We start from the raw sequence: 25,110 nt of genomic DNA, 5'->3' as shown, positions 1-25,110 counted from the left end.
AAAGAGCTATAAAAAATTTAATTATGGGAACATAGACACAAAATTACCAATAATATTGTACATGAATAGATTAATAAAATAAAGAAAATATTAATTATAATAACAGCAGCTTATTAACTTACATCATTACATTTTTTATGTAAAAATGCAGTTCATAAAGGTGTTATATTAGTTAGATCTTTTTTGCTTTTTCGATAATCATTGAAGTCAACAGCTAAATCAGTATCATCCACATCTTCACCAAGCAGTCTGCCCTCAATTTCACTTCTTGTCCTTCCAAATAGCCTGTGAATGAATGTATAAATAACTGATACCTTTGAAATTGATTATTAATCATGATGTTATAAAGCACTTTCTTCATTAGTTTTATTTAGATTTCTTCAATATACAGCTTACTAATTATTAATTCAAATAAGCTTCTTACAGTTGCGTAAGATAATTGTTGCAGAGAAATCTTAATATGAAGCATTCGTGATTTAGTTGCGACAGAAAAAAATTACAATATTTACTTGTTAATAAAAAAATCGCAAGCAGTACATATCTTTTTAATCTTATTCTTTTTAATATTAATATACGCCCTATATAATAATAACTAAAACTAAATAACATTTTAATATGAACAAATAGAAACTTCAAAAAATCCAGTTGCATGGCATTTTATGAATTAAAATGTTTGGAATATTATATAATTGTTGATTGATAAAAATTAATCTCTCATATTCTTTGAACAGTTAGTTTACTAAAAGCAAAATTACTACATAATATTACAATGTACGTATTATATTATTTATAAATATCACACACGATTTTAATACAATATATCATGCAATTTTTAATCACATCTATACATGCCAGGTAAATAGATTTTTTATATATCTTCTTTAGATTTTTTAATTATTCATTTTATAGATAATTTACAGAAATTAATAACTTAAAAAATAAATAACACATATCATCTCTGAGTACAATTAACCATTTAATATATTTATAAATATTTACAATATATACAATAGACCAATACCAAAACGACAAATACATGCATTATAAAAAAGGACGACTTTATTAAGTCATTCAATCATAGTATTTGCATATCAGTGAACAATCAGTCTTATATTGTAATTTTGATTATTGTGAAATAGTATAAATAGAATATAATAATCTATATTTATGTGAATTTAAATAAAAGAAATAATATAATGTATTATAGAAATTAATAAATATTGTTCATGATTCACAGCCTGTATATGTATTTCAACAGAGTAAATTAGATATAAAATATATAGAAAATTTGTCTATTAAACAAGAAATAGAAATATTTTATTACTATACAATCTAATGAAAGGTACAAGAGTGACAACATTTTTTATACCCTGCATTATGTATAAGTTAATTGTGACTGGTTAGTAACATTTATAGTATTTAATATTGAATCAATATGATTTCAACATAAATAAATATAAAGAATGAGTAAGAAATATTAATATAACTTGATATTAGAAGAAAAAAATACATGTCTAATGTTAGTAATAAATCATATTAAAGCAATGTTATAAACAAAATAATATAACTTCACCAAAAATTTCTTTAAGCCCTTGGGTTATTACAATTTTGCAAGAAGTCTGAATAGACGATACTCGTTCGATCATACCTGGAGAGAGACGATGTTGTTCTATTTAGTACTGGCATTACTGATTCATCCAATCCACGATGAAGAGATATTGTGTCAAGGTCAATCATTCTAGCTGTAGAATGTGCACGCATTGCTGCTAAATACTCTGGCGTTTCTAATGAAACCTTTGTTGGTTTTCGATATCTATGATAAAATTAATAATAATAGAAAATTTTTATGATTGGAATAATACAAACATATTATAATTTAAATGTTGTTTCTTCTATGTAGATTTTATTTTTAAATACTTACAATTTTAGTAACAAAGAGCTTCCAACTACAGACACTGAACTAAGCGCCATTGCTGCGGATGACATCCATGGTAATAAAAAGAAACCAAATGGACTAAATATACCAGCAGCTATTGGAATTCCTAATAGATTATATATACTAGCAAACAAAAAGTTTAATCTTATCCTGCGAACAGTTCTTCGAGATAAGTCCAAACATGCAATTACATCCAAAAGGTCATTCTAAAAGAAAAATGAAATATCTTTTTTTTTTATTTTATTTTATTTTTTTTTTTCCCTTACCCTCATCAATACGACATCTGCTGCTTCTACAGCAACATCAGTTCCTGAAGCTATAGCAATTCCAATATCTGATTGTGCAAGTGCTGGACTATCATTAACACCATCTCCTACCATTGCAACTCTAAAGCCTTGATCTTGCAGACGTTGAATTTTCGCTACTTTATGCGATGGAAGAACCTCAGCAAAAACTCTGGTAATACCAACCTATTCATTGAAAAAGATAAAAATTAAATAAAAAAATAAATAAAATAAAATAAAAAAAATAAAAGAAATCTAATATATCATATTATGCAATTAATGTAAATAATTTACTATTCATTTACCTGTCTAGCAATAGAAGCTGCTGTCTTTCTATTATCTCCTGTTAAAAGGATAACTTGTAAACCCATTTTCTTTAATGTATAAATAGCAAGATGTGCTTCGGGTTTAACTGTATCAGCAACGCTAATCATAGCAACTAAAACATTATTCATTGCAACTAAGACAGCAGTGTGACCAAGATCCTCTTCAGTGATCATTCTTGTCTCAACTTCTTGAGGTATACTTATTGCATTTCTCCTCATCCATTCTCTATTACCAATACAAATCTCATATGCTTCATTAGAGACGATTTGATCATTATTACTCTCAGGACTTAACAATAATTGCAGATCTAAATTTTGTTTTTCTTGTGTGGCAGCAACAAAAGGTACAATATCTATTGGCACATTGTTCAAATTAAAAGTTCCAGAAGATACTTTCTTCGTTTGATTTATATAATTAATAATTTTTTCAGACTTTAATGCATCGGATACCGCTGTGGTAAAATGCGATACTTTACATTTTAAGCCACAGCCAGCAACTGCTTGAAAATTGGTACACTGACCAGTAGATTCTGAATCCGTAGTTTCCTTTACAAAACGAACTATCGCTAAAAAAATGATAGTGTTAGATTACCATTGCACCATTATAAATTTTAAATATTTATACTATCATCAATAACTTGATCATTACCTGATGCAATAGGATGTTCGCTATTGATTTCAGCTGTTCCAATAGCTATCAATAATTTTGTTATAGAATATATCTTTTCATCGACAAATAAAGCAATTTTAGTTACCATAGGAACACCGTGCGTTAACGTGCCAGTTTTATCAAATACAATGCATTTTACTTTATGCGCATTTTCTAAAGATTCTGCACCCTTAATCAATATTCCATTCAATGCACCAACACCAGTTCCAACCATGACAGCTGTTGGTGTGGCTAAGCCTAATGCACAAGGGCAAGCTATCGCCAATACAGACAGTGCACTTCGAAAAGCATACTGGAATATAATTTCTTCTTTTTTCGTATATTGCTTATGTATCTGATCATTGTGCGTCAAAGGCAATTTATCTACGCTAATATATCCTATTATTATCCACGTAAGTAAAGTTATAACTGAGACTATTATAACAAGAGGTATAAAATAACCGGCTATTTTATCAGCCAAATGTTGGATCGGTGCTTTATTCGTTTGAGCTTCTTCTACCAATCGAACAATTTGTGCTAACGTCGTGTGTTCTCCCGTATGCGTAGCAGTAATCAATAATGATCCATTTTGATTTATCGAACCACCGATAACCATAGATCCTTTCTTTTTTGGCACTGGCATACTTTCTCCAGTTATCAAACTTTCATCGCAGGTTGATTGGCCTGATAAGATTCTACCATCGACAGGTACTTTAGCACCTGGTACAACTTTTAATACATCACCGCGTTGAACAAGATCAATATTTATTAAACGTTCAGATAATATTTCGTTATTTGGACCTAACGTCACCAGAACTGCGTCAGTTGCTTTTAAAGATAATAATTTGGAAAGAGCTTCGGATGTCTTGCCCTACGAAACATATTTTTATTAATCTTTCGTACATTAATAAGATCTATCAATATAATCAATTAAACAACAAATGTACCTTTGCTACATATTCGAGCCATCTGCCTAAACTAATGAACACCAAAAGCATTGGAGGAGTATCAAAAAACGTTTGTGGACTATTATTTTCTTGCATTATCATAGCTGCTGTAAGTACCGCAATAGAATAAAGATACGATATTGTTGTGGTCATGGAAATAAGAACATCCATGTTTGTAGTACCATGTTTCAAAGCTTTATAAGCTTGAACATAAAAATGCCATCCACCAAAGAACTGGAAATATCTTCTCTTTAGAGCTATATACGTTTGTAAATATTTTATCTTGAAAAATACGTATTCATTGTTACCTGAACCGGCGTAGAAAAAATGAAAAGCAATAAATTTTCCCAAGATAAGCCAGGCAATATGCAACACATATCCTCGTGCGACATATTATCCAAATACATTATTAACATGAAATAAGTCATTACTATCATGCTGGGTACTCCAAAAATTAGAGATATTAGAAAAGCTGTTCGCCATTTTTTTATTTCCTCTCTGTTTAAATAATAAAAAAAAAAAAAGAAGAAAAAGAAATAAAAAAAAGAATGAAAATGCTTCAAGTATGTCGTATAACAGCAATATATTTGAAAACGAAGAGAAAATAAAAGGTATCATACTTACTTCTGATCTAAATAATCTCTATTCTCTTTATCTTTATTATTAAACAATATAGCCGTAAAACCTAATTTATTAATACTATCGACAATGTCTCTAACTCCTATCACCTCGGCATCGTATTTAAACTTTCCACGTTGCGTCGCTAAAGCGACGGAGGCAGAATGTATACCAGGTAACTTTTTTACAGTTGATTCTATTTTATTGACGCAAGAAGCACACGTCATTCCTGAGATCTAAAGAATAATGCTAAATGTATAGATATTTAAGTACATACATATGTATATACATACATATATACATACGTTATTTGGATTCAAAATTTGTATATATAAAATGTAACAATTATGCGGAAGAATATTATAAATAAATTCCTATATACTTCATATATATCAGTCCGGAAATATTTAATTTCAGAGAAATTAATGCTAATGTATTAATTTGTATACATTATCTTATCGATACCATGCAGAATTAATAACATATACATAAATTTAAAAAAAATATTTAATAAGCTTAAAAGAAACGACTTGCGAATGCGCACTTGGTGCCAAAAATTTTTGAGACGCAAATATATTCGTCCTTTTTTTGTGTTGGAAACATAATAAAACGACGAGTTATATATATATATATATAGATATATTTTGAAGGTATCATTTAAGAATGTACGATAGTTTCCAACAAATAAAATAAACATAATTCAAGTACTGTCGAGATCATACTCCATAGTCATGTAATAAGTCAGAAATTATATATAGAGAGAAATCCATTTGTAAAGTTTTGCCCACGTAGTTTCGTTACACTCTATATATGTATAATCATATCATAAGTATAACTGTGACTTACTTTTAATTCTACTTCCCCTTCACCAGTTCCAGGTTCATCGATCACAGTAGCTTGAAAGCCCAACTCTGTGATACTGGAAGCGATATCATTTGCTCTTATTTTATCCGAATCAAAAATAACTTCCGCTTTAGCGGCCATTAATGCTACCAATATACTATGTACACCATATATTTTGTTACAATGTTTCTCTATCGCAGAAACGCAAGATGCGCAAGTCATACCCTGTAATGAACATTACCATTGTAATGAACGATACCGTTTTATCGTCTAATATAATGGAGTTTCATCAATGATAATCAAAATAGAAAGAAAAAGAAATCTTTACTTCATCACAATATAAATACGATTAATCACATACCGCTATATGTAGAAAACATTTGGTCATACGAGCCATGGCGAGCACATCTCCGCTTCCGTTCAATTTCATCACATTGACCTCGCCATTTTTTGTTTTACTTTTCGCGGTGATATTTATCGGATTATTTTCTTCCTTAACGAATGCATCAAAGCCAGCATCTTCTATACAAGTTGCAATTTGATCAGGCGTTATATCCTCACTGATATAAGAAACTTTAGCTTCTTCTTTCTCAAGACTAACATCAACGTCCTTCACACCTGATTTATCTGACAAAGCAACTGCAGAAAAAAAAGAAAAGTACAAAGAATCAATAAACAATCATAACTATTGATATTGCGTTTTATATGAATTGCAAAATAAAAGATTTTTTTACCTTTGATAGATTTCACGCATGACATACATGTCATACCACCGACGTGTATAAAGCAAGTTGTAACAACTGATTTCTTATCATTTTTATTATCATTATCGTTGGATATTAGAGATGCAGTAAAACCCATGTCCTCGATTGCTTCCACCAATTCCAACGGTGTAATTTCCTCAGTCTTATATTCCACGTGGCCAAGTTTTTCCTTTAAATCTACTTTAATATTTACAACACCCGAATGATCGCCGATGGTACCCTCGATACTTTTCACACAGCTTTGACACGTCATACCCTCAATACGGATTTTAATCGAGGAGGTTTCCGAGGATAACTCACTTTCCTGTGAGCGTGGCACTCGCACCAAATTTGTTGTTCTTTCGTATAAAACGTCGTCTTCATCCTCCCTGCAAAAAATAACAAAGAAAATAAATCTTTTGGCTTCGTTTTTTCATTTCTTCTTTTCTATTTTATTGTTATTAATTTTTTTTTTCTTTTTTATGTACTTATTTTCTTTTTTTTGTAATCTTCTTCATTATTCAAAAATAATTCCACGAAAGTGGAATTATGTGGCCGTTATCGATTAAATTGAAATTAAATTATTATTATCGTACAATTCATTGTCGACGATAATGCATCGAGATGGTTTAGTTTAAAGGTCAAGATTCATCTTATCAATTCATTCATTGACGGTCATCATATATAATTCATTTATTCGTAGAGAAAGATTTTTATCTTGTTAAAAATTTGCTAAAATCGATAAGGATCATATTTTAAGTTCTTATGAATTTTTCTTTTTCTTCCTATTTTTTTTTCTTTTTTTCGATCAAAATCGTAAGGAATATAAAAGAAAAACTTTTTACATAAAAAATATATCACATTTGATAATCTATCAAATTACCAGAGAAAAATATTAAAACAAATTGTTTGCATTTGTGTTTAAGATGTACATAACGTATATACTTATTATACATTAATTTTTAAGTTAATAAGATTATTAAATAAATCAATAGATTTTAGATTAGGATGCAGATTTGATAAATGCCGTGTCTTTATGTTATAACTATATTATTTAACATTTGATAATATTTAAATATTGGTAATATTATAAATTTTTGGTAATATTTAGTTTGATATATCATCAAATATGATACATGATTATATATGATAATGTTTATATAAAAAGTTCGTTTACAATTTCATCCGATTGAAATGAATTCTTGCAAAAAAAGGACAAAATAAAAATAAAAAAAAAACAAATACAAATAAATAAATAAAGGCGTACTCGATGTAATTAATACACCGATAAAAGTAATTGATATCAGAATTTACTTGTTAGAAAAGAGAATTATTTCCTTGATAGAAAAAAAAAGAAAAGAAAAAGTAAAAAGAAATAAAGGAAAATCGACATCGTGCATTCACTTTAATCTAAACTTCCTCGATTATGGTCATCGTGCAAGTATATTTATTGGCCTTCGAGAAAGAAATGGTATTTGTTTATCATCAATGGATTTAGAAGACGAAAAAAGATGAAGAAAAATGTTTGATCATTGCGTTATCTTAACAGTAATAGATAATTGTGATGAAAATACTTTACAGTATATGAAAGAAAGAGAGAAAGAGAGAGAAAAAGTAAGAGAAAGAGAGAGAAAAAGTAACAGAAAGAGAGAAAGAAAGAGAGGAAAAGAGAGAGGACAAGAGATAGAGAGAAAGATTTCGCGACCCTTACCAAAAGTTATTATCAAATGCATAACTTTTTCGATCAAGGAGAGGCTTCCTATCCTCATCCTTAGTCATTGCGAAAGATCTTCCAAATTCTTTCGTCAAAATTATAACACACGTGTTAACACGCAAGCTCGTTTAATGAAAAAAATTCGAAAAAAATCCAATAAAAAATGGTAATCGTAAACTGATTAGTTTCGAATACGTGATTACGTCGAATTATTTCGTTAAACTCTATATTTAGTGCCGACGATTCTTATTAGTTGTTTGTATCTAAAATCATGATATCGTCGCCTGGACGATAATAACGATCGAATCGATATTAATGTTCGTATTACAGAATAAAATAGAGAAAGAAAATGTCACAAAATAAAATGAAAAGAAAAAAAAAAAATAATAATAATAATAATAAATGTTATTGGATAAAATAAATATTTAATGAATTTAGCGAATTCTCCTTGAAATCTATTTATTCAATTCTAAATGATATCTATTCTCTAATCGATTTCATTTAAATGATAACAACGATAATACGTAAGCTGTTTCACTTCTTCTTTTTATTATTTTTTTTTTCTAATGAGATTTTTTTTCGATCGAATTTCAACCAACGACAGACAAAGATTAATCTCTCATCAATAAATGTTCTTTCGTCTTCACCTTTATCAAATTTTCTGCACTTTTAATAAGAAAAATAGAAAAAAAAAGTAAGAGAATTTTTTATAAGAAAATAATATATATATACATTAAAAAAAAAAAGAAAAAAAAAAAAAGAAGAAAAAGAAAAAGGACACGATTTTGATAATCTTTCGATTTTGGAAGATCGAGCGTTCGGAAATCTCTTGTTTCTTCTTCTTTTTTTATTTTTATTTTTTTTTCCTCGCAAGTGGGACAATCCACAAAGACACGCCGTACTCGACTCGAATTGATATCACCGTACAACTGATAACTCCTGCTTAATCGGCTATCGACGTGCCTCGCTTGTGCACGCGGTCTTTATTTTTGCTCACGGCACTTCTCGGCCAAAGTATAAGAGCAAAAGATTTTCTGAGCTACGTTACATACGATCATATTACATTCATTACTAAACACTAATTTGATTTCGCGTTCAAACGAAATTATCAATCATTCGTTAAATTTCCAATAGAGATTTGTTTTCTTTCGAAATATGTAATTAAATACATATACATACACACATACACATATATTAAGTTATTTTATTTAACTTAATCTTTTTAGATATTGTTTCCGATCGAAAGAAATCAAAAGAAATAAAATTATTTACTTGATTAAGGACTTTATTGTTTAATCTTAATTTTCGACAATAAATAATATCTTAGAAAAATGATCTAAGAAAATAAATTTTTCGAAAAATGAATATATCTTGGACGATCCGCTTATAAATCGATCACATCGCATATATGTATACGTATATAAAATATATACACATGTAAAAATTATGTGTAAAATATATAAAAATTATGTGTAACAATATATATATATATATATATATATTATATATATATAAATGTAACATAATCTTTACAATCATCATAATTTGTATATATGAGAGATGCTATGTCCTTAATAATGCGATACATTTTATGTAAAATAGGAATGCATTTTATTTTGTAATAATCAGTATTTAACTTAAATTATTTAAAAATAAACGATCAGATATAAAAAAAAGAAATAATAATAATACTGACCCGAGTAATTTCGCATTTTCGACACGTTTCAATGATTCCATTTTTGAGAACTTGAGGTAAACCAACGATTTTGTTCGATGCACTAAAGGTCCGGTAAATTTTTTAATAGCACTCATTTAATTTGCATACGATCAATACAAAGAAAGAGAAAAAGAAAGAAAAAAAGAAAGAGAGAGAGAGAGAGAGAGAGAGAGAGAGAGAGAGAAAGAGAGGGAGAGAGAAAGAGATGATGGATATGCACAAAATAATGTTATTTTCTTTTCATTAACATCAAAACATACTGGTAATTGTCATAAATTATATAAAACGTTCGATTCGATTAAGGATAAATTTGTCATTTGTCTTCACTTATCTTGTAAATAAAGGATAATATTTAAACAAATTTTCTTATATTTGTTTTCGAATTATAAACACGCATATACACACACACATATTACAAAAATTTCGAACTGTTAATTCGGATTTGTATATTAAAAATTCAATACTTTTATTTCTTAATCAAAATATGCTACCAAACTTTAGAACGATTATTTTTGGTCGTCAAATTTTCATCCAAAATATTTACTTTTATTTTCTTCAATTAGAGAAAGCGGTTACCACGTTATACGTATTCGTTTAATGAAAACCAAGATCTCACTTTCATCGCATTAACTTTCTAATGTTAAGATTGTTCAAAAAGATCTAGTTTTCTTTTTGAATTCCTTGAAAAAATGATAATCACCAACTCCACGTAATATTACGGTAAGATTAATAATTTCGATTAATAATCAAGGAGATGTCATTCTTCATGCATTTGTTATATCGAACGTAATTTATTATACCGATTTTCTTTGTTCAAGTTTCTTCTCATAAACCATTTTAAAATCTTTTATTGCATGTGTCTTGATAAATTTTTTTCTTCTTTTTCTTTTTTTTTTTTTTTATATATAAAAACTCAAATTCAAACCTAGAATCACAAAAGAATGATAAAACTCGCGATAAAATCGTCCGATCTTTTCCTCGATCACGAAATAATGATGTTACGAATTTTCGTTGTCTCGTGTAAAATTGCTATCTATCACGTGAACGAGAAGAGAAAAGAAATAGCACTTGTTCATAAATCGAGAACAGACACGGGAATGAGAAGGAACCAACTTAAGTTAATAATTTAGATGAGAATGTGACTCGGAAGAGAGTGAAAGGCGTGCTCCAGTTTAAGTTACAGGATCTTTCCTTTCTCTAATCCGCTAACAGAATTTGTCCTTTACTTTTCTTCGTTTTCTTTTTTTTTTTCATTTTGTTTTATTTTATCATATTTTATTTTCCTTGAACATTATTTTAAGGCAAGATTAGTGTCATAGGCGAAGCATGCAAGAATAATTTCTTAATATTTATTCATTATCTTCGAAATTGATCATTTAAAAATATGAAAATTATTTCTTCGTAGGATTGAACAATTTCGTTTTTTTTTTTTAATTCTATTATTTAATGTCGCATTAAACGTTTGCGTGAGTTATCAGCGATAAAGGTAAAGCGATAAAGGTAAAGCGATAAAGGCAAAGTTCACAATTCGTTATACAATTTGGTTACTTTTTATTTCTTTATTTTCATGTTTTCTTGAAAATTTTAACGTCTAATATTATCGGACAGAACGTATCAAAATATTTTCTTAATATTTATTTATTTGTCAATATCTTTAAATTTTTCGATATAATCAAATTGAAATTTGATAATGATTGAAATATGATCAAATTTAAAAATTTGAAACTTATTTTTCGTAAAATTCAATAATTTTGTCTCATTTTAATTCTTTTTATTTCATTCTTTGTTCTATTTAATTCTATCTTATTCAATGCCGTATCAAACGTTTGTGCGTATTTGTGACATAAAGTAAAATTCACCACAGTTTATTATACTAAGTTTGATGTACTTTAAACAATTTTAATAATCTTTGAACAGATTCTTTGTTCTTTAAATTGTCCTTTAAAGATAAATATTATGATGAAGTGTTATCTTTTTGTTTCATATACTTACTATAATTTTATCGATCAATTTTTATGCACAATATTGTTGATCATTACATGTAATTTCTCAGATCGATTGAATGAAACAAAAAAAAAAAAAAGAATTTATAGTTTTCTAAATTCTTCTCAATCTTAAGTGTACGTTTTGTGATGAGGTAAAAGAAAATTTGAAAATTTGTTGTCCTATTTTTATCGATTATTTCAACGTCGATCTAATTATTTGGAATCGAAGTAAAATAAACGAATCCATTTATCGACGAGAGTAATTAGGATTAGATATCTTCATATTGCATTGCATAATGCAATAGTATATATCCTTGCGTATACATGCATACATAAATACATAGAAAAAAAGAAAGAAAGAAAGAAAGAAAGAAAGAAAAAGGGAGATAGAAGAGAAAGAAAGAAAGAGAGAGAGAGAGAGAAAGGAGAGATAGAGAAAGAGATAAATAGAGAGACCATACATACATATCACGTCTATAGAATTATAGAAGTGTTCTATTTGTCTATTTCATGCATTTATCGTGCAGCACGATACTACACGTTTATTACTTTTAAACGATACACATTGTCGATGATTTACAAGCATTTAAAAAATTTTATCCTAGGGGAATTGTTTGTTGGAAAATTACGATGACTTCGCAAATGCATATTTGATTCATAGTAGAAAATACTAAGCTATAAATCTATTAAAATGAGAATTCATTGTAAAACGTAAACAGGAAAAACATTGAAGGTCTTCGTAGAACTATGATTTATCGTTATAAACTTCTCTTTCCCTTTCTCTCTCTCTCTCTCTCTCTCTCTCTCTTTCTCTCTCTCTCTCTCTCTCTCTCTTTGGATATCTCTATCTCTGTTTCTCTTTTGTTGATATTACCATTGACATTATTTTTCGTAACATTGAAAATATTATGAAATTTCGTTGTAAAAAAGAAAATCACATTTTTATAGTTTTACTCTAAATCTTTTGTTTATTATGATCAGGCGTTGAGTTAAGCGAAAGTAATTATTATTATTTTTTTTTTTTTGTTATTTTTTTCTATAAGAACTTTCGGTATATCGTTTTTCGAAGTATTAAACATTATGAAATATCTTTGTAAAAAAAAAGAAAATGATATTTTAATACTTTTAGTCTAGATATTTTGATTATTACGAAGTCGCTTTAAATTAAACAGTAGTTAAGTTTTCTTTTTTTCTTCTTCTATTAAAAACTTCGACATATTATTTTTCGTAGTATTGAATATTATATGAAATCTCATTGTAAAGAAAAGCAAAATGACATTTCTACATTTTCAAATCAAGATATTTTGATTATTATAATTATATTTTTAGTTAAGCATAAACTGTTTATTTTTTTCTATTAAGCTCCGACATGAAAACGGCAAAAACGACGATAACAAGCGAGTATTTAAAATATTATTAGTAACATTTATATCAGTTCAAGGTAATATGAACCATTAAATGCTGACAATAGTGTTTGCTAAAATAACATTTAACAAATATTTGCACGCATATATTTTTTAGCCTATTAAAGATGTCACTACTGGCCGACTCAGTGAGCTCAATTCTGTTATTTAATTAAAATGATCAAGTAACATCTGTTAAGAATATCATTCTTGCATAAAAAGAATGTCAATGGATATTTATATATATATATATATATATATATATATATATATATATATATATATATATATATATATAATTTGTGTAATATTTGAAAATAGACATTTAATAATAAATAAAGAGTGTATTGTGATCGATTTTACTCACCCATATAATTGAATGTTTTTTAGTCGACTATATTGCCATAATTTTTTTTTAAATTCGAGCATATTCAAAGTTTCTCTTCTTATTCACAAATTCAAATCAACGAAATAACGCGCGAATTTTCGAACGATTCACGTAAGTATTTTATTATTCTTTTCTCTTATTCTTTATTGCTTGTTTGTTTGTTTTTTTTTCTCTCTTTCTTTTTTCTTTTTTATCGTTATAAAGCTTTCTGAAAGTTTCATGAACGAGTATCTCTTAACGTAAACGTTAAAGAACAAACGGTATTTATCGTTGAATCTATTTTGAAAGTGATACTTTAATCTTGATAATACAACGTTGGGGAACTACCGTATTCTGAAATTCTACTAAACGACGGAACACTTGCTAACACGTTCGCACAAATAGTGAATATTGTAATTAACGAATCATAGATATTAAGAAGCACGAACGTTGAAAGTGGATGGCATTATATGTTTGAAAACATATTCATTAGAAGCACAATAGTTATGACGAATATGATAGGTACACGTTTTCCGTTACTAGCTTCTTTGTTCGTTACAAAGAAATCATCATCATCGTTGTCGTCGTAGTACAAAATATTTTTAATCAGGATCGATAAACGCGTTGTACGTTTTAATCGTCAATTAATTTCACAATGCATTGTTATTAATACAAAGAAAATCAACTCGGAGTAAAGAAGATGTTGAATGAATCGCTTGTAATTGTCCAAGAAAGCAAAATATTAATTAAATTTATATGATACTTTTGGAGTAAACGTATATAACATTTTTTTTTTATAAGAGACAGAAACACTGTCTATACTTTCCAATGCACGCTTTGTTTCCAACTGATAGCTAACATGACTATCTATATTGTTATAAAGGTTAAAATTATTTAAATATGTTTCTTAAAAAATACAGCTATAAATTATGCAATGATAACGCTGAACACGTGGAATTAATTAGTATCTACAAGATAAGATACTTTTGGTTCTTATACAAACTAACTAATACTGGAATAGAAAACAAAACTGCTTACCGCTTATTTAATGGCTGAAGTTCTGGCTTAATTATTGATAATTCATCTCCTTGTCCTGTAAAAAATATTTCATATATAAATCAAATATTAGATTGGTCTATAAATCTTAATTAAAAAGAAAAGAAAAAGAAAAAGGCAAAAATTATTCTTTTATTCTTATATACATACCTGAGATATGTTTCTCAGTTTTGGTACTCTGAATAGCTATAGCCTTATCAAACTCATCTACATTTATTACCTCCATTCTCTTCTACAAAAATCACCAGAACAAAACTGACATTAATTTTTAATGCAAATACACATTGTTGTTTTCTTCAGAAAATATTGAAAATTAATTTATATTAAAAATTAATTTAATTTATGTATTAGTATTTTGTGCGAGGAATAAAAATACATTTTGAAGATATGAACGAAGCATATCATAATCACTTTTAGATAAATAAAGGATAAGGTTTCATCAAACGACAATAAACTTATCCTTATTTCTAAATATAAAATCATAAAAAATATAATAACACACACCATTCACCATATGGGCTTTTTCAAAGTCTCTCATCAAATCACTTAAGAAATGTTTATATTCAATCTTAAAAATTGGATGCACTCGCGTTTGTTGTATTAGTAATGGAAGCATAACTTTAAGAAATGGCAGTAAAACATGTTTTTAAAAATGAATATGACGTTTCCTCGAAGACCGAAGCTCGAATCATCGAATTTATTTTGAATTTGATTTTTGATGTCTGAACAGTAATACAAGTCGAAATGAAAGAATTGATTATTGAAAATAAAAATTTTTGGATGAACAAATTAAAATCCGTGAGAATAAAATTTATTAAAATTCAAAGAGAACAATCGATTGAACCGTCAAACGCTGCATGTTGTTTAAAACTGTCTCGTTCTGATCTTTCGATGAAAGTTCATTTTAACAAGTGAGACAGTAGCAGTACATTTGGATCGGCTAACACCACAATGAAGTTCTCTATATACCGGGTGACACAAATAAAAAGTGATCAGTCATTTGAACGACACTGAGATTGTACCGAAAATCCGATTTGTTCTTTAATTAGCATTGCTAGTAATCCTCTATGTATATCAAATTTTCACATATAACTATGTATATATGAGATATTAACGATACTTTAAAAAGAAAGACGCCCAATCTTTATGCGTTTCTTGATAGATAACCAATCAAAATTTTTTTTCTCGTTTATGCCTTATCTTTCCGTTCTATTAAATCAAAACATAAAAGATAAATATTAATATTTTATACGATTACATTTTTAACAGAATTCATAATTACAGATAATTGATTCATGTTTATTGAGCGATTGAAAGTTATTAGAATTTTTTCGTTCGTTTATTAAAAAGTATTCAACAAAAGCCTCAACAACACTTTCGAAGTTCGTATTAATGAATAAGTCATTGGAAAAGCAATTGGATTTCGACCAATAGGAATGAAGTTGTCATTTAAATTGTGCAATGTAAAGCTGCATCCTTATTAAAATAATAATGAAAGAACTTTTTGTCGGCTCTTGTTGCTGTACGTTCTGAAATATTTCCAGCGGACCCCAATTTATCGAAAAACATTTTGTCTACATTGAAACAACGTAATCTGAGGAACATTTATGTTATGTTTTCGACTTCAAAGTTACGTTTGTTCTAACAAATAGTTGTCCATACACAAGTCAGTTTGTTTCAAGCTGTTAATGATGACTGAAAAAGACTTGCTCCTTTCAACTGCGGTATTTATTATCAGTGGTAAAAAGAGGAAAAAACAAAATGTAGGTTTTGATTAATTTTAAATCATCCAAAATTCAGAGGCATGCAACTTATGAATGCATTGAAATATAACTTTTTAACAAATGGACGTTAACCTTCAAATTTTTATACGCTTGTCAAATACGAACTTAAAGTATCTACTTCAAAGCATCAATCCTATTTGTAGACTAGCAATATTTCAAAATAATTGTTACTTATGTTGAGATTTTTGATCATTCATTGATATACCTTTTCAAAATTTCAAAGCAGGTAATTTCTAAAATTATTCTTAAAACCTTCAATATGATTGTCGACGTGTTGAAAGAACATGTAATTGTAAATAAATATTATTTTATTTTTATATAAAAGGTAAAAAGTTTATTAAATATATTAATTAATTATATCTTATAGCCAATAGCTAATTATATAATGTTACTTTCTTGAGTTTATGGTATAACATGTTCATTTACACAATAAACAGTATTACCATCATAATATGATTACAGGAATAATAGTGTTATAGAACATGAAGTAACTTCATATTCATTGATTTGAAATGAACGGTGATAAAATTATAAGTAATAATTTGTTCAATCCTGAAGATTATGAAGTTGATGACAAATTTTGAAGAAATGATGGTTGATCGTAATTACTTATTGATGCTTCCCACAGAATGTTGCAAATAATATGTTCTATCATATTCTGTGAATGGTCTGTCCAAACTGCTCTCAATTTATATGCTATATACTCACCAAAAACTGTAAATCTATCATGATGTTCTTTTCATTGTCGAATAATCTTCATTGATGTCAAATTGTTTGTTATTTTCTTTTGCTAAAGCTTTGTTATTAGGTGGATTTTGAGATTTCTTAATTTATCCTTCATCTGAAGAATAATTTAATTTTTCTTTTGTAGAAATATTTGGAATGTGTTCTTTTTGCATAAAATTCCATGTTTCTGGCTTTATGGTTTGCTTTTGTTTATTGCATTTTTTATTAATGTATTCTGTTTATATAAGATTTCCGAATTATCATTGTTGACTTTTATGTCGCTCTCATTAGATTCTGTAAGATTCTGAAATAATTTAAAAGTCTGAAATTTTTAATTTCAAAATTTTTTCATGGATTCAGTTGCTCAAACAAAGGGATCACTACGAAGAATTTTTAATTGCTAGTTGTTAAGAACAAATTTCAAAAAATATCTTCAGAACTTTGTCTACTAGATTCAGTGTACTATAAAAATCATTACTTCTACATCTGGCAGAAGTTGAGAAAATCATTGCCACTTATATTCGCTTGCACAACTTTCTTAGCTGTAATTCAATTTCTTTCTAGAACTGACATTCTTGTCATATACACCAACAGAAACGTTTGATCTGAAAGGTAATGATATAGAGAACATTATACCTGGTTCATGGAAACAAGAAATGAGAGATCAATTAAATCTTGCATCAATTAGAAAAAGATCACATAATTCTTCACAAAAAGCAAAAAATATTTTAAAAGAATTTAGTAAATATTCAGAATTCTGTAAAATGTCACCTAAAGGTCAAGTTCCATGGAAATAAAATTATTGTTAATGAAAACTAGGTTTAAATTAAAATAAATAACAGCCAGTATTTTGAAAAAATTAAATAATTTAGGCCAAATTATAATTAATAAAATATATATATATACTAAATTAAAAACTTACCTCCCTTTTTTCACTTAGAACTTTATCACTCCGTTTGCGGATCATGTTTTAATTGCTAAGATATAGCATGGAATTATAACCGTACCATTTAGAAATAAATAATCTTTATCTCCTGATTTCTTGGAATGGAATATTTTTTTCTTCGGTCCCTGTAAAATTGTGCACTTAAATTTTTCATTTTTCATTTGACTTGTACTATACCTGTTTCGATAACACTACTGATTTTTTTACACGTGCCTTCTCTTAAAATTTTGCATTTATAATGTGTATTTGAAGAAATCTACAAATATTCGTATTTTTTGTACTGTTCAATTAATAATTAATTCATTGTCCCATATTACTATTTCGGACATTTTACCTATATATATTTATATGTATGGATTACGTTAATATCGACAACAAAGCATATAAACTGGGGGAACATTTGTTTTTGTTGTAATGTATTGGCCGTGCGTTTCTTGTATTTTTATTTATTTTTACCGGTCCGAATGGAAAGAGATAAAAGACGACTTTTGTTGCTAAGAATGACGAAATAACCTTCGATAATAAGTGGTGACTTTTTTTAAATACTTGGAACATCAACAAAAAGTTCTTCGTTGTTGTTGCTTCAGTGGGAACAAGGATTTAAAGATTTATTTCAAACTGCAAGGCAAAGGTTTTTTTTCTAATCACATATGAAAAGAAACAAAAATTTCTTTTCTTTTTTTTTTTTTTTTTCTATATAGTATTTATTGGTTTTATTTAATAAATAACAATATTATATAATATTTTTAATTAATTCGCGATTAAGATAAGTAAACAATAAAAAGTATCCTAAATTTGTCTAAAGCTATGACATTATTTAAATGTTATAATATTTAATAAGCTTTATTTATGAACAATTATTAACCTCGATTTTATATGCAAAGTTTTCACACGAAACTTTGTATATTCAGAAGTATTATTTTTTTAAATAATAAAAATTGTACTGAAAGAATTTATATTTTAATAACAATTTATAATAACTTCTATAATAATTGTTTATATTTTGCCACAATGATAGAATTGCATTAACGATTTATTTATAGGTTAGATTTAAAACGAGATTAAACATGCCATATGAAATGTTACACGTCAACTTTTGAAATACTATATTATATGCACTGATCATTGAAAACAAAAGAATATGAATATTTATTCTTTATTGTAAGCATATCTCTGATATAAATAATTTGTTGTACAGTATAAGTGTTTTGGATTAATAAGCACGTGTCGCATGCAGACCTTATAACGTTAAACTTAAGAGGACAATAAAGTATATTCAATACATTATTTTATTTCAGAACACCTATAATATTAATAGTGAACATGACATTAATAATAATTGTCTGTACACTTTTATTCGTTTTACTTACATTACCAATGTTATTAATATATTGGAGAAGAATATATGCAAAAGAACGTACAAATAGGAAACGAAAAGGAACTGTTGTTGCATTTTTCCACCCATATTGTAATGCAGGTGGCGGAGGTGAAAGAGTACTCTGGGCAGCTATTAAAGCTATACAATCTAAGTATATTAAAAAATTCTATGATATAATATGATAGGTAAATGTATATTTATTTTCTTTTTTTTTTATTAATTTATACAGATATCCAAATATACATATAGTCATTTATACCGGAGACTTGGATGCTGATCCTGAACAGATTTTAAATAGATCACAAAAATCATTTAATATAAAAATTCAATCGAATATTAAATTTATATATCTTCATAAACGTAAATGGGTAGAAGCACAAATGTATCCTTATTTCACACTTTTGGGTCAAAGTTTAGGATCTATATGGTTGGGTATTGAGGCATTAAATAATTTAGTACCAGGTAAAATTGCAATATAATAAAAAATTTTTTATTTAAACTTTGTAACATCCATTTTATTTCAATTTTAGATATTTATATTGATACAATGGGTTATGCTTTTACATATCCATTATTTAGATATATAGGAGGTTGTAAAGTTGCATCATACACCCATTATCCTACAATTTCAACGGATATGTTGAGACATGTTTACAAACGTGTAATATCACATAATAATCGTCGTATAATCGCAAGAAATCCATTTTTATCAGCTGCGAAAATTGCTTATTATAGATTATTTGCATTGGTAAATATTCTTATTTTTAGTTATCTATAATTATACATTTATAATTAAACATTTAATATTACATTATTAAAATGATAATATGATAATTATTCATGTAGTTATATGGACTTGCTGGTAGGACAGCAGAGATTGTAATGGTGAATTCTTCCTGGACAGAAGAACATATTAATGCCATTTGGAAATGCCCTTTGCGGACTCACAGAATCTACCCACCAACAAATGTACAGCATTTAACATCTCTTCCACTTTTTGATGATACCAAAGAAGACAGTCAAATTCGAATAGTATCTATTGCACAATTTAGGCCAGAAAAAAATCATCCTCTCATGTTGAGAACAATGTATGAATTAAGATCGATAGTTAAAGAGGAAGTATGGGAAAAGGTAATTAGAATGTTTTTTATAAAAATCAAATCAATGATTTCTTAGTATAAACTCTTGATTATCTTTTTAGATACGCTTGGTATTCATTGGATCTTGTAGAGATAAAGGAGATGAAGTACGTGTAAAAGACATGCAAGACTTATCTAAACATTTTGCTTTGGATGAAAATGTTGAATTTAAATTGAATATACCTTATTCTGAACTTGTATCAGAACTACAAAAAGCATCAATAGGATTGCATGCAATGTGGAACGAACATTTTGGTATCAGTATAGTAGAATGCATGGCTACTGGATTAATTATGATAGCTCATGATTCTGGTGGACCAAGGTGTTGAAATTATTATATTTGTCTAAAAATTTATGATATGAAAAAAAAAAGAATTCATTTATTCGAAATAATTTTTTTTAACTAAAAATGTAATATTTCAGAGCGGATATAATAGAAACGCAGCCTGGTAGTCAAACTGGTTTTTTAGCAGAAGAAGCAGAAGAATATGCGAAAATAATAGCACATATTATAAATATGTATCCTGAAGATAAAAAGACTATTAGACTAGCTGCAAGGTATCATAGTTAATCAATTTAGAACACCATTTTTTCGTAAATTGTTATATTACATTTTGTATTTAATTTTAATGTCTTTTTTTCAGAGCATCTGTTAGTCGATTTTCTAGTGAATTATTCGAATTAGAAGTTTTACGAGCTATAGAACCTTTTTTTAGACAAAAACAAGAATAATATTAAGAATTTACAAACTATACATTTATTTTAAATATTTAACACGAATTACTATCGTAATATATTTTTAATGTTATTTTGTGAAATTATTGATCAATCCGCATCCTTCACATTCTAAAATATAGGAAGGTGAATTTCCTACTCTTCCACTTTCTAATAAATGAAAACGAAGTCCACGGTTGCCTAACATTATTTCTGCAATTTTCATGGCAGTCTTAGTATGAGAAGTAATCTTGTTTCCTATTTTAACCCTTGAAAGTCCTTTCGCCAATGCCATAAAAATTATTATCTAAAGAAAGAAAGATTAGTTATAATAAGAATAATAAATTTGTCATGAAATTATAATAAGCAACTTACTTGATCTTGAGCATAATAATCTACGCATGCTCCATTTAGGAACGGTTCTAAAACTTCATTAGCTGCAAATATACCTGGTTTTACCATGTGTCTTATTTTCAGTGTCATACCAGAACCACCAAATATACAGCCTGTTGTTGTTGAGCAAACTATACTGTTGTTTTAAATGAAATAAATATAATTTATCAATATTTTCTAATTAAAATCCGATGTTTTTTTTTTTTATTATAAAAGAAAATATGAAAAATATTTGAGTATTTAGTTTTCTTTTTAGATATTAAAACTCACTTAATACCAGATCCATATGTTTGTCTGTGTTCTTTGGAAGATTCAATATTAATAGGAGGAACTTCTACATTATTTTTTGTTAGTTTAAAATTTAAGAAAGTTTTAGCATCAATAGCTATTTTTTTTGCTTCCTATAACATGAGACTGATATTAATTATAATTAATATATTTATAATTGATTTTAACATACATTTATACTTATATATCCAGTTACATAAGCCCAGCCTGATATTTCACGAAGTATACCAAGATCAGTTATGTTAACTGCATTCAAGTTTCTTATTGGTGTTATACGTAAATGCACTGTACCTACTCCCTCTGGATAATAACCCCTTCAATCATAATTAATTTAAAACTACGTACATGTGAAATTTTATATAAAAGAAATGAATAAAAACTAATAAACACCTTTTTAAAATAACAAAATCAAAATCTGCTCCAAATTTATTCAATATGGGCCTAATTACTTCTGTAAGATATTCTATATGAGGTGCCATAGTAACATTTGTGCCTCCTTTAAGAATTAATAGAATATTAGATTTTTGTGGTAGAAATAGAACACATGGTAATGCAATTTGTGCCAACAAACATATAGAGCCATTTGTCGGCAGATCAGCTTCAAATTCAGTTGCATGTCTATGTAATGATTTTGGATAGAACTTTAAATGTGTTGATCCTAAATATGCTCCAGAAACTTCTGCATTACACATATCTTTCACTAATTCTATTCCTATTAAATTAATAAAGTAGAAATATTATCAAGTAAATATATAAAAACTTAAAATATCCTTCTTATAATAGATATGTATGTGTACCTTTTAAATGTTGCCTTGCTAATCCAGGTGTAGATCGGCCTGCTCTTATATTATTAATCTCAATAGGTATTCCATAAAGTGCACTCAAAGATACAGCTACTCTTAAAATTTGTCCACCCTGTATAATATATTGATAATATATGCTTCTTTTAATATATAATGTTTTACAAAACATTAAACAAATACAAACTTACACCTTCCCCTATACTTCCATCAATCTTGATTATTGATGACATTTTAGAAAAAGATCTAAACATGCATTTATTCAAGGATAAAGGATAATTAAAGTGCCATATTCTGAAAGTGCCGGTTGAATGCGTATGTTCGACACATTAAATATTAACTCAGTCGAGCGAATTTCTGTCAAAGAATGTAGATGATCAGTAAAAAGGGAAATTTATCTATCTATAGCCTGCTATAGAACCAATTTTTTCTTCTCTAAAATATTGTCTAAAATTGCTGTTTTAATAGTAACTTTCAAATTTTACGGCAATGCTTATATCATATATATAAAAATCAAATATAACACAATCACATAATATCAGGACGTGCAGGATAAAATTAAAAATATTATTTACATTAACTACTCTATTTAGAGATTACAATTATATTTATTTAAATTAACATATTCTTTCTTTAAAATAATATATCTTAGAGATGAAAATTTATATCTTTGTGCGTGCACACATACATATTAATTTATATAATATTCACAAATTTAGCCAGTGTTAGGTAATATTAAAAAAATTTGTATTAAAATTATTTTTTTAATTAAATTCAATTCAATTAAATGCATGATCTTTACCTTATAAGTTAAAAACATGAAGGAACAATAATGTTCGCAATTTGCATGCTATGAGTTATTCATGTAAGTAGAAATTTTGTAAATAGAAACTTTGTAAATAAAAACTTTATGAATCAAGCAATGATTATAATATATTTATTTAACTTTATCAGGTACACAGTAGTTTAACCAATAATTAACTTTGGCAGCTTTGGATATGATTTCAGGATGGATGATTTTTTCAGTCTTCTTTTGTTACCGGCTTCTTTTGTGGTTTCATAGCGTGTTTGTTGTCTTTATGTGCTTGCCAGAGAAGGCGTAACAGTCGCAACGAGGTCGCCACAATGCGTATTCCATTACCGCTATCTTTCTAATAAATTTCGCGCTAAAAATCTTTTCTCGGAATTATATTATTTTGCTTCTTTTCCTTTTTATTTGTTTGCTTGTTTAAAATGTAAACCAATGATATAAGGAGTATTACACTAATAATATTCAGGTAATAATAACATGTAACATATCATATATATTTTACATTTTATTTATTGAGATTTCTTTCTATTTGAATGACAATTTAATAATGCGAAAATATGATTTAACACAAAATATTATTTAATGCATCCCATATATTGTAAGATCGAAGAAAAATTCTAGAAAAGTTTCAGTTTCATATTAACTAAAAAAGTTCATATTAATATCGAATATATTATTTTCGATGTTCTTTTTATATCACATATCAACTATATCAAGATAATTACGTATTTTAATACAGTTGTCATGGATCTGAGTATATACTATGTTACCTGATTGGTAATAATATTATAGTAAAATAATTTATGCAACTATGTTTATTATATTATATTATATAATACATATATAATATATATTATTATTATTAGTAATTATTATTATTATTATTATTATTATTATTAGTAATTATTATTATTATTATTATTATTATTATTATTATTATTATTATTATTATTATTATTATTATTATTATTATGTTTTATCAGTAAGTAAATGCAATAAGCTGACTAGTAAACTTTATAGATCACAGGTAGGAAGGGAGTGTTGCATTTGCAGCACCTATATACATTTTTAGATTAAATATTTGTATATAGTTTTGCTATTGCTTCATCTTTTTTTTTTCTAAATCATATGCATTATAATTGAAAATTTGTTTTATTTATAAAATTGACTAAATGGACATGTAAAATTTTAATAAGTGATTGACTTATTGCATATATTTAATAAAGGAAATCACAATGAACACATTAATATAATAAAAATAAAAATAACATAATATGTATAAAAGATAATTAATATAACTTCAATTATTATAAGAATACAATGAAATCATAATTATAAATTTATGTGTGACACAATTTAACAGAAGTCTTTTTGGAACACTCAGGTGTATATCTTATTAAGCATAGAGTAATATTTAATAAATTAAGTACAAAGATATTAGTTTTATTATAAACTATTGGTAAGAATAAAATTAAAAAGATCGCTATATAGTTTATTAATTAATAGTAAACTTCATTGAAGATACATATTTACTAAGCCTGTA

The 25,110-nt window shown here is 27.2% G+C and overlaps 3 protein-coding genes across 11 annotated transcripts; 1 reads left to right on the top strand and 2 right to left on the bottom strand.

Moving 5' to 3' along the window:
- On the bottom strand, positions 1 to 15,932 carry LOC124424067 (copper-transporting ATPase 1). Of its 4 annotated transcripts, XM_046962579.1 has the most exons (15): positions 15,093 to 15,932; positions 14,739 to 14,820; positions 14,571 to 14,625; positions 6,338 to 6,735; positions 5,965 to 6,242; positions 5,607 to 5,828; positions 4,767 to 4,996; positions 4,451 to 4,640; positions 4,143 to 4,376; positions 3,196 to 4,066; positions 2,526 to 3,112; positions 2,203 to 2,406; positions 1,922 to 2,142; positions 1,649 to 1,813; positions 1 to 285 (listed from the first exon to the last, which is right to left on the bottom strand). In XM_046962579.1, exons 1-15 carry the CDS (start codon positions 15,093 to 15,095, stop codon positions 153 to 155), a joined length of 3,873 nt encoding a protein of 1,290 aa, XP_046818535.1. In that variant the 5' UTR covers positions 15,096 to 15,932; the 3' UTR covers positions 1 to 152. The 4 variants fall into 4 exon arrangements, with proteins under 4 accessions (XP_046818535.1, XP_046818536.1, XP_046818538.1 ...); XM_046962580.1 differs by lacking the exons at positions 14,571 to 14,625; positions 14,739 to 14,820; positions 15,093 to 15,932 and adding exons at positions 9,757 to 9,838; positions 13,533 to 13,644; XM_046962582.1 differs by lacking the exons at positions 14,571 to 14,625; positions 14,739 to 14,820; positions 15,093 to 15,932 and adding an exon at positions 13,533 to 14,400.
- LOC124424068 (GDP-Man:Man(3)GlcNAc(2)-PP-Dol alpha-1,2-mannosyltransferase) lies at positions 13,592 to 21,485 on the top strand. Of its 5 annotated transcripts, none has more exons than XM_046962585.1 (9): positions 16,080 to 16,351; positions 19,088 to 19,205; positions 19,343 to 19,573; positions 19,652 to 19,884; positions 19,953 to 20,170; positions 20,269 to 20,553; positions 20,624 to 20,883; positions 20,985 to 21,119; positions 21,206 to 21,485. In XM_046962585.1, the coding sequence occupies exons 2-9, from the start codon at positions 19,186 to 19,188 to the stop codon at positions 21,291 to 21,293; spliced, it is 1,470 nt and encodes a 489-aa protein (XP_046818541.1). In that variant the 5' UTR covers positions 16,080 to 16,351; positions 19,088 to 19,185; the 3' UTR covers positions 21,294 to 21,485. The 5 variants fall into 5 exon arrangements, with proteins under 5 accessions (XP_046818543.1, XP_046818541.1, XP_046818542.1 ...); XM_046962584.1 differs by lacking the exon at positions 16,080 to 16,351 and adding an exon at positions 18,537 to 18,669; XM_046962583.1 differs by lacking the exon at positions 16,080 to 16,351 and adding an exon at positions 18,541 to 18,675.
- Positions 21,296 to 24,036, bottom strand: LOC124424070 (RNA 3'-terminal phosphate cyclase). Of its 2 annotated transcripts, XM_046962589.1 has the most exons (8): positions 23,559 to 24,035; positions 22,948 to 23,113; positions 22,754 to 22,871; positions 22,347 to 22,668; positions 22,129 to 22,270; positions 21,939 to 22,069; positions 21,651 to 21,804; positions 21,296 to 21,582 (listed from the first exon to the last, which is right to left on the bottom strand). In XM_046962589.1, exons 2-8 carry the CDS (start codon positions 23,008 to 23,010, stop codon positions 21,367 to 21,369), a joined length of 1,146 nt encoding a protein of 381 aa, XP_046818545.1. In that variant the 5' UTR covers positions 23,011 to 23,113; positions 23,559 to 24,035; the 3' UTR covers positions 21,296 to 21,366. The 2 variants fall into 2 exon arrangements, with proteins under 2 accessions (XP_046818545.1, XP_046818546.1); XM_046962590.1 differs by lacking the exon at positions 22,948 to 23,113 and having other exon boundaries at positions 23,559 to 24,036.
- Positions 24,037 to 25,110: the final 1,074 nt, after the last annotated feature.

Source organism: Vespa crabro, chromosome 5, assembly GCF_910589235.1.
Source record: "Vespa crabro chromosome 5, iyVesCrab1.2, whole genome shotgun sequence".
NCBI lineage: Eukaryota > Metazoa > Arthropoda > Insecta > Hymenoptera > Vespidae > Vespa > Vespa crabro.
The sequence above is the reverse complement of the archived record's forward strand: the minus strand, read 5'-3'. Positions and strand labels throughout refer to the sequence as shown.

Coding starts and splice junctions, on each gene's coding strand:
- LOC124424067 (XM_046962579.1), bottom strand. Junction 5,829..5,964: donor AATGTTTTCTACATATAGCG/GTATGTGATTAA, acceptor TGTTCATTACAG/GGTATGACTTGCGCATCTTG. Junction 4,641..4,766: donor AGAGATTATTTAGATCAGAA/GTAAGTATGATA, acceptor TTATTTAAACAG/AGAGGAAATAAAAAAATGGC.
- LOC124424068 (XM_046962585.1), top strand. CDS start 19,186: ATGAATATTTATTCTTTATT. Junction 19,574..19,651: donor ATTAAAGCTATACAATCTAA/GTATATTAAAAA, acceptor TAATTTATACAG/ATATCCAAATATACATATAG. Junction 21,120..21,205: donor ACTATTAGACTAGCTGCAAG/GTATCATAGTTA, acceptor TCTTTTTTTCAG/AGCATCTGTTAGTCGATTTT.
- LOC124424070 (XM_046962589.1), bottom strand. CDS start 23,010: ATGTTTAGATCTTTTTCTAAAATGTCATCAATAATCAAGATTGATGGA. Junction 22,872..22,947: donor ATGGAAGTATAGGGGAAGGT/GTAAGTTTGTAT, acceptor TATATTATACAG/GGTGGACAAATTTTAAGAGT. Junction 22,070..22,128: donor CTGGATATATAAGTATAAAT/GTATGTTAAAAT, acceptor CTCATGTTATAG/GAAGCAAAAAAAATAGCTAT.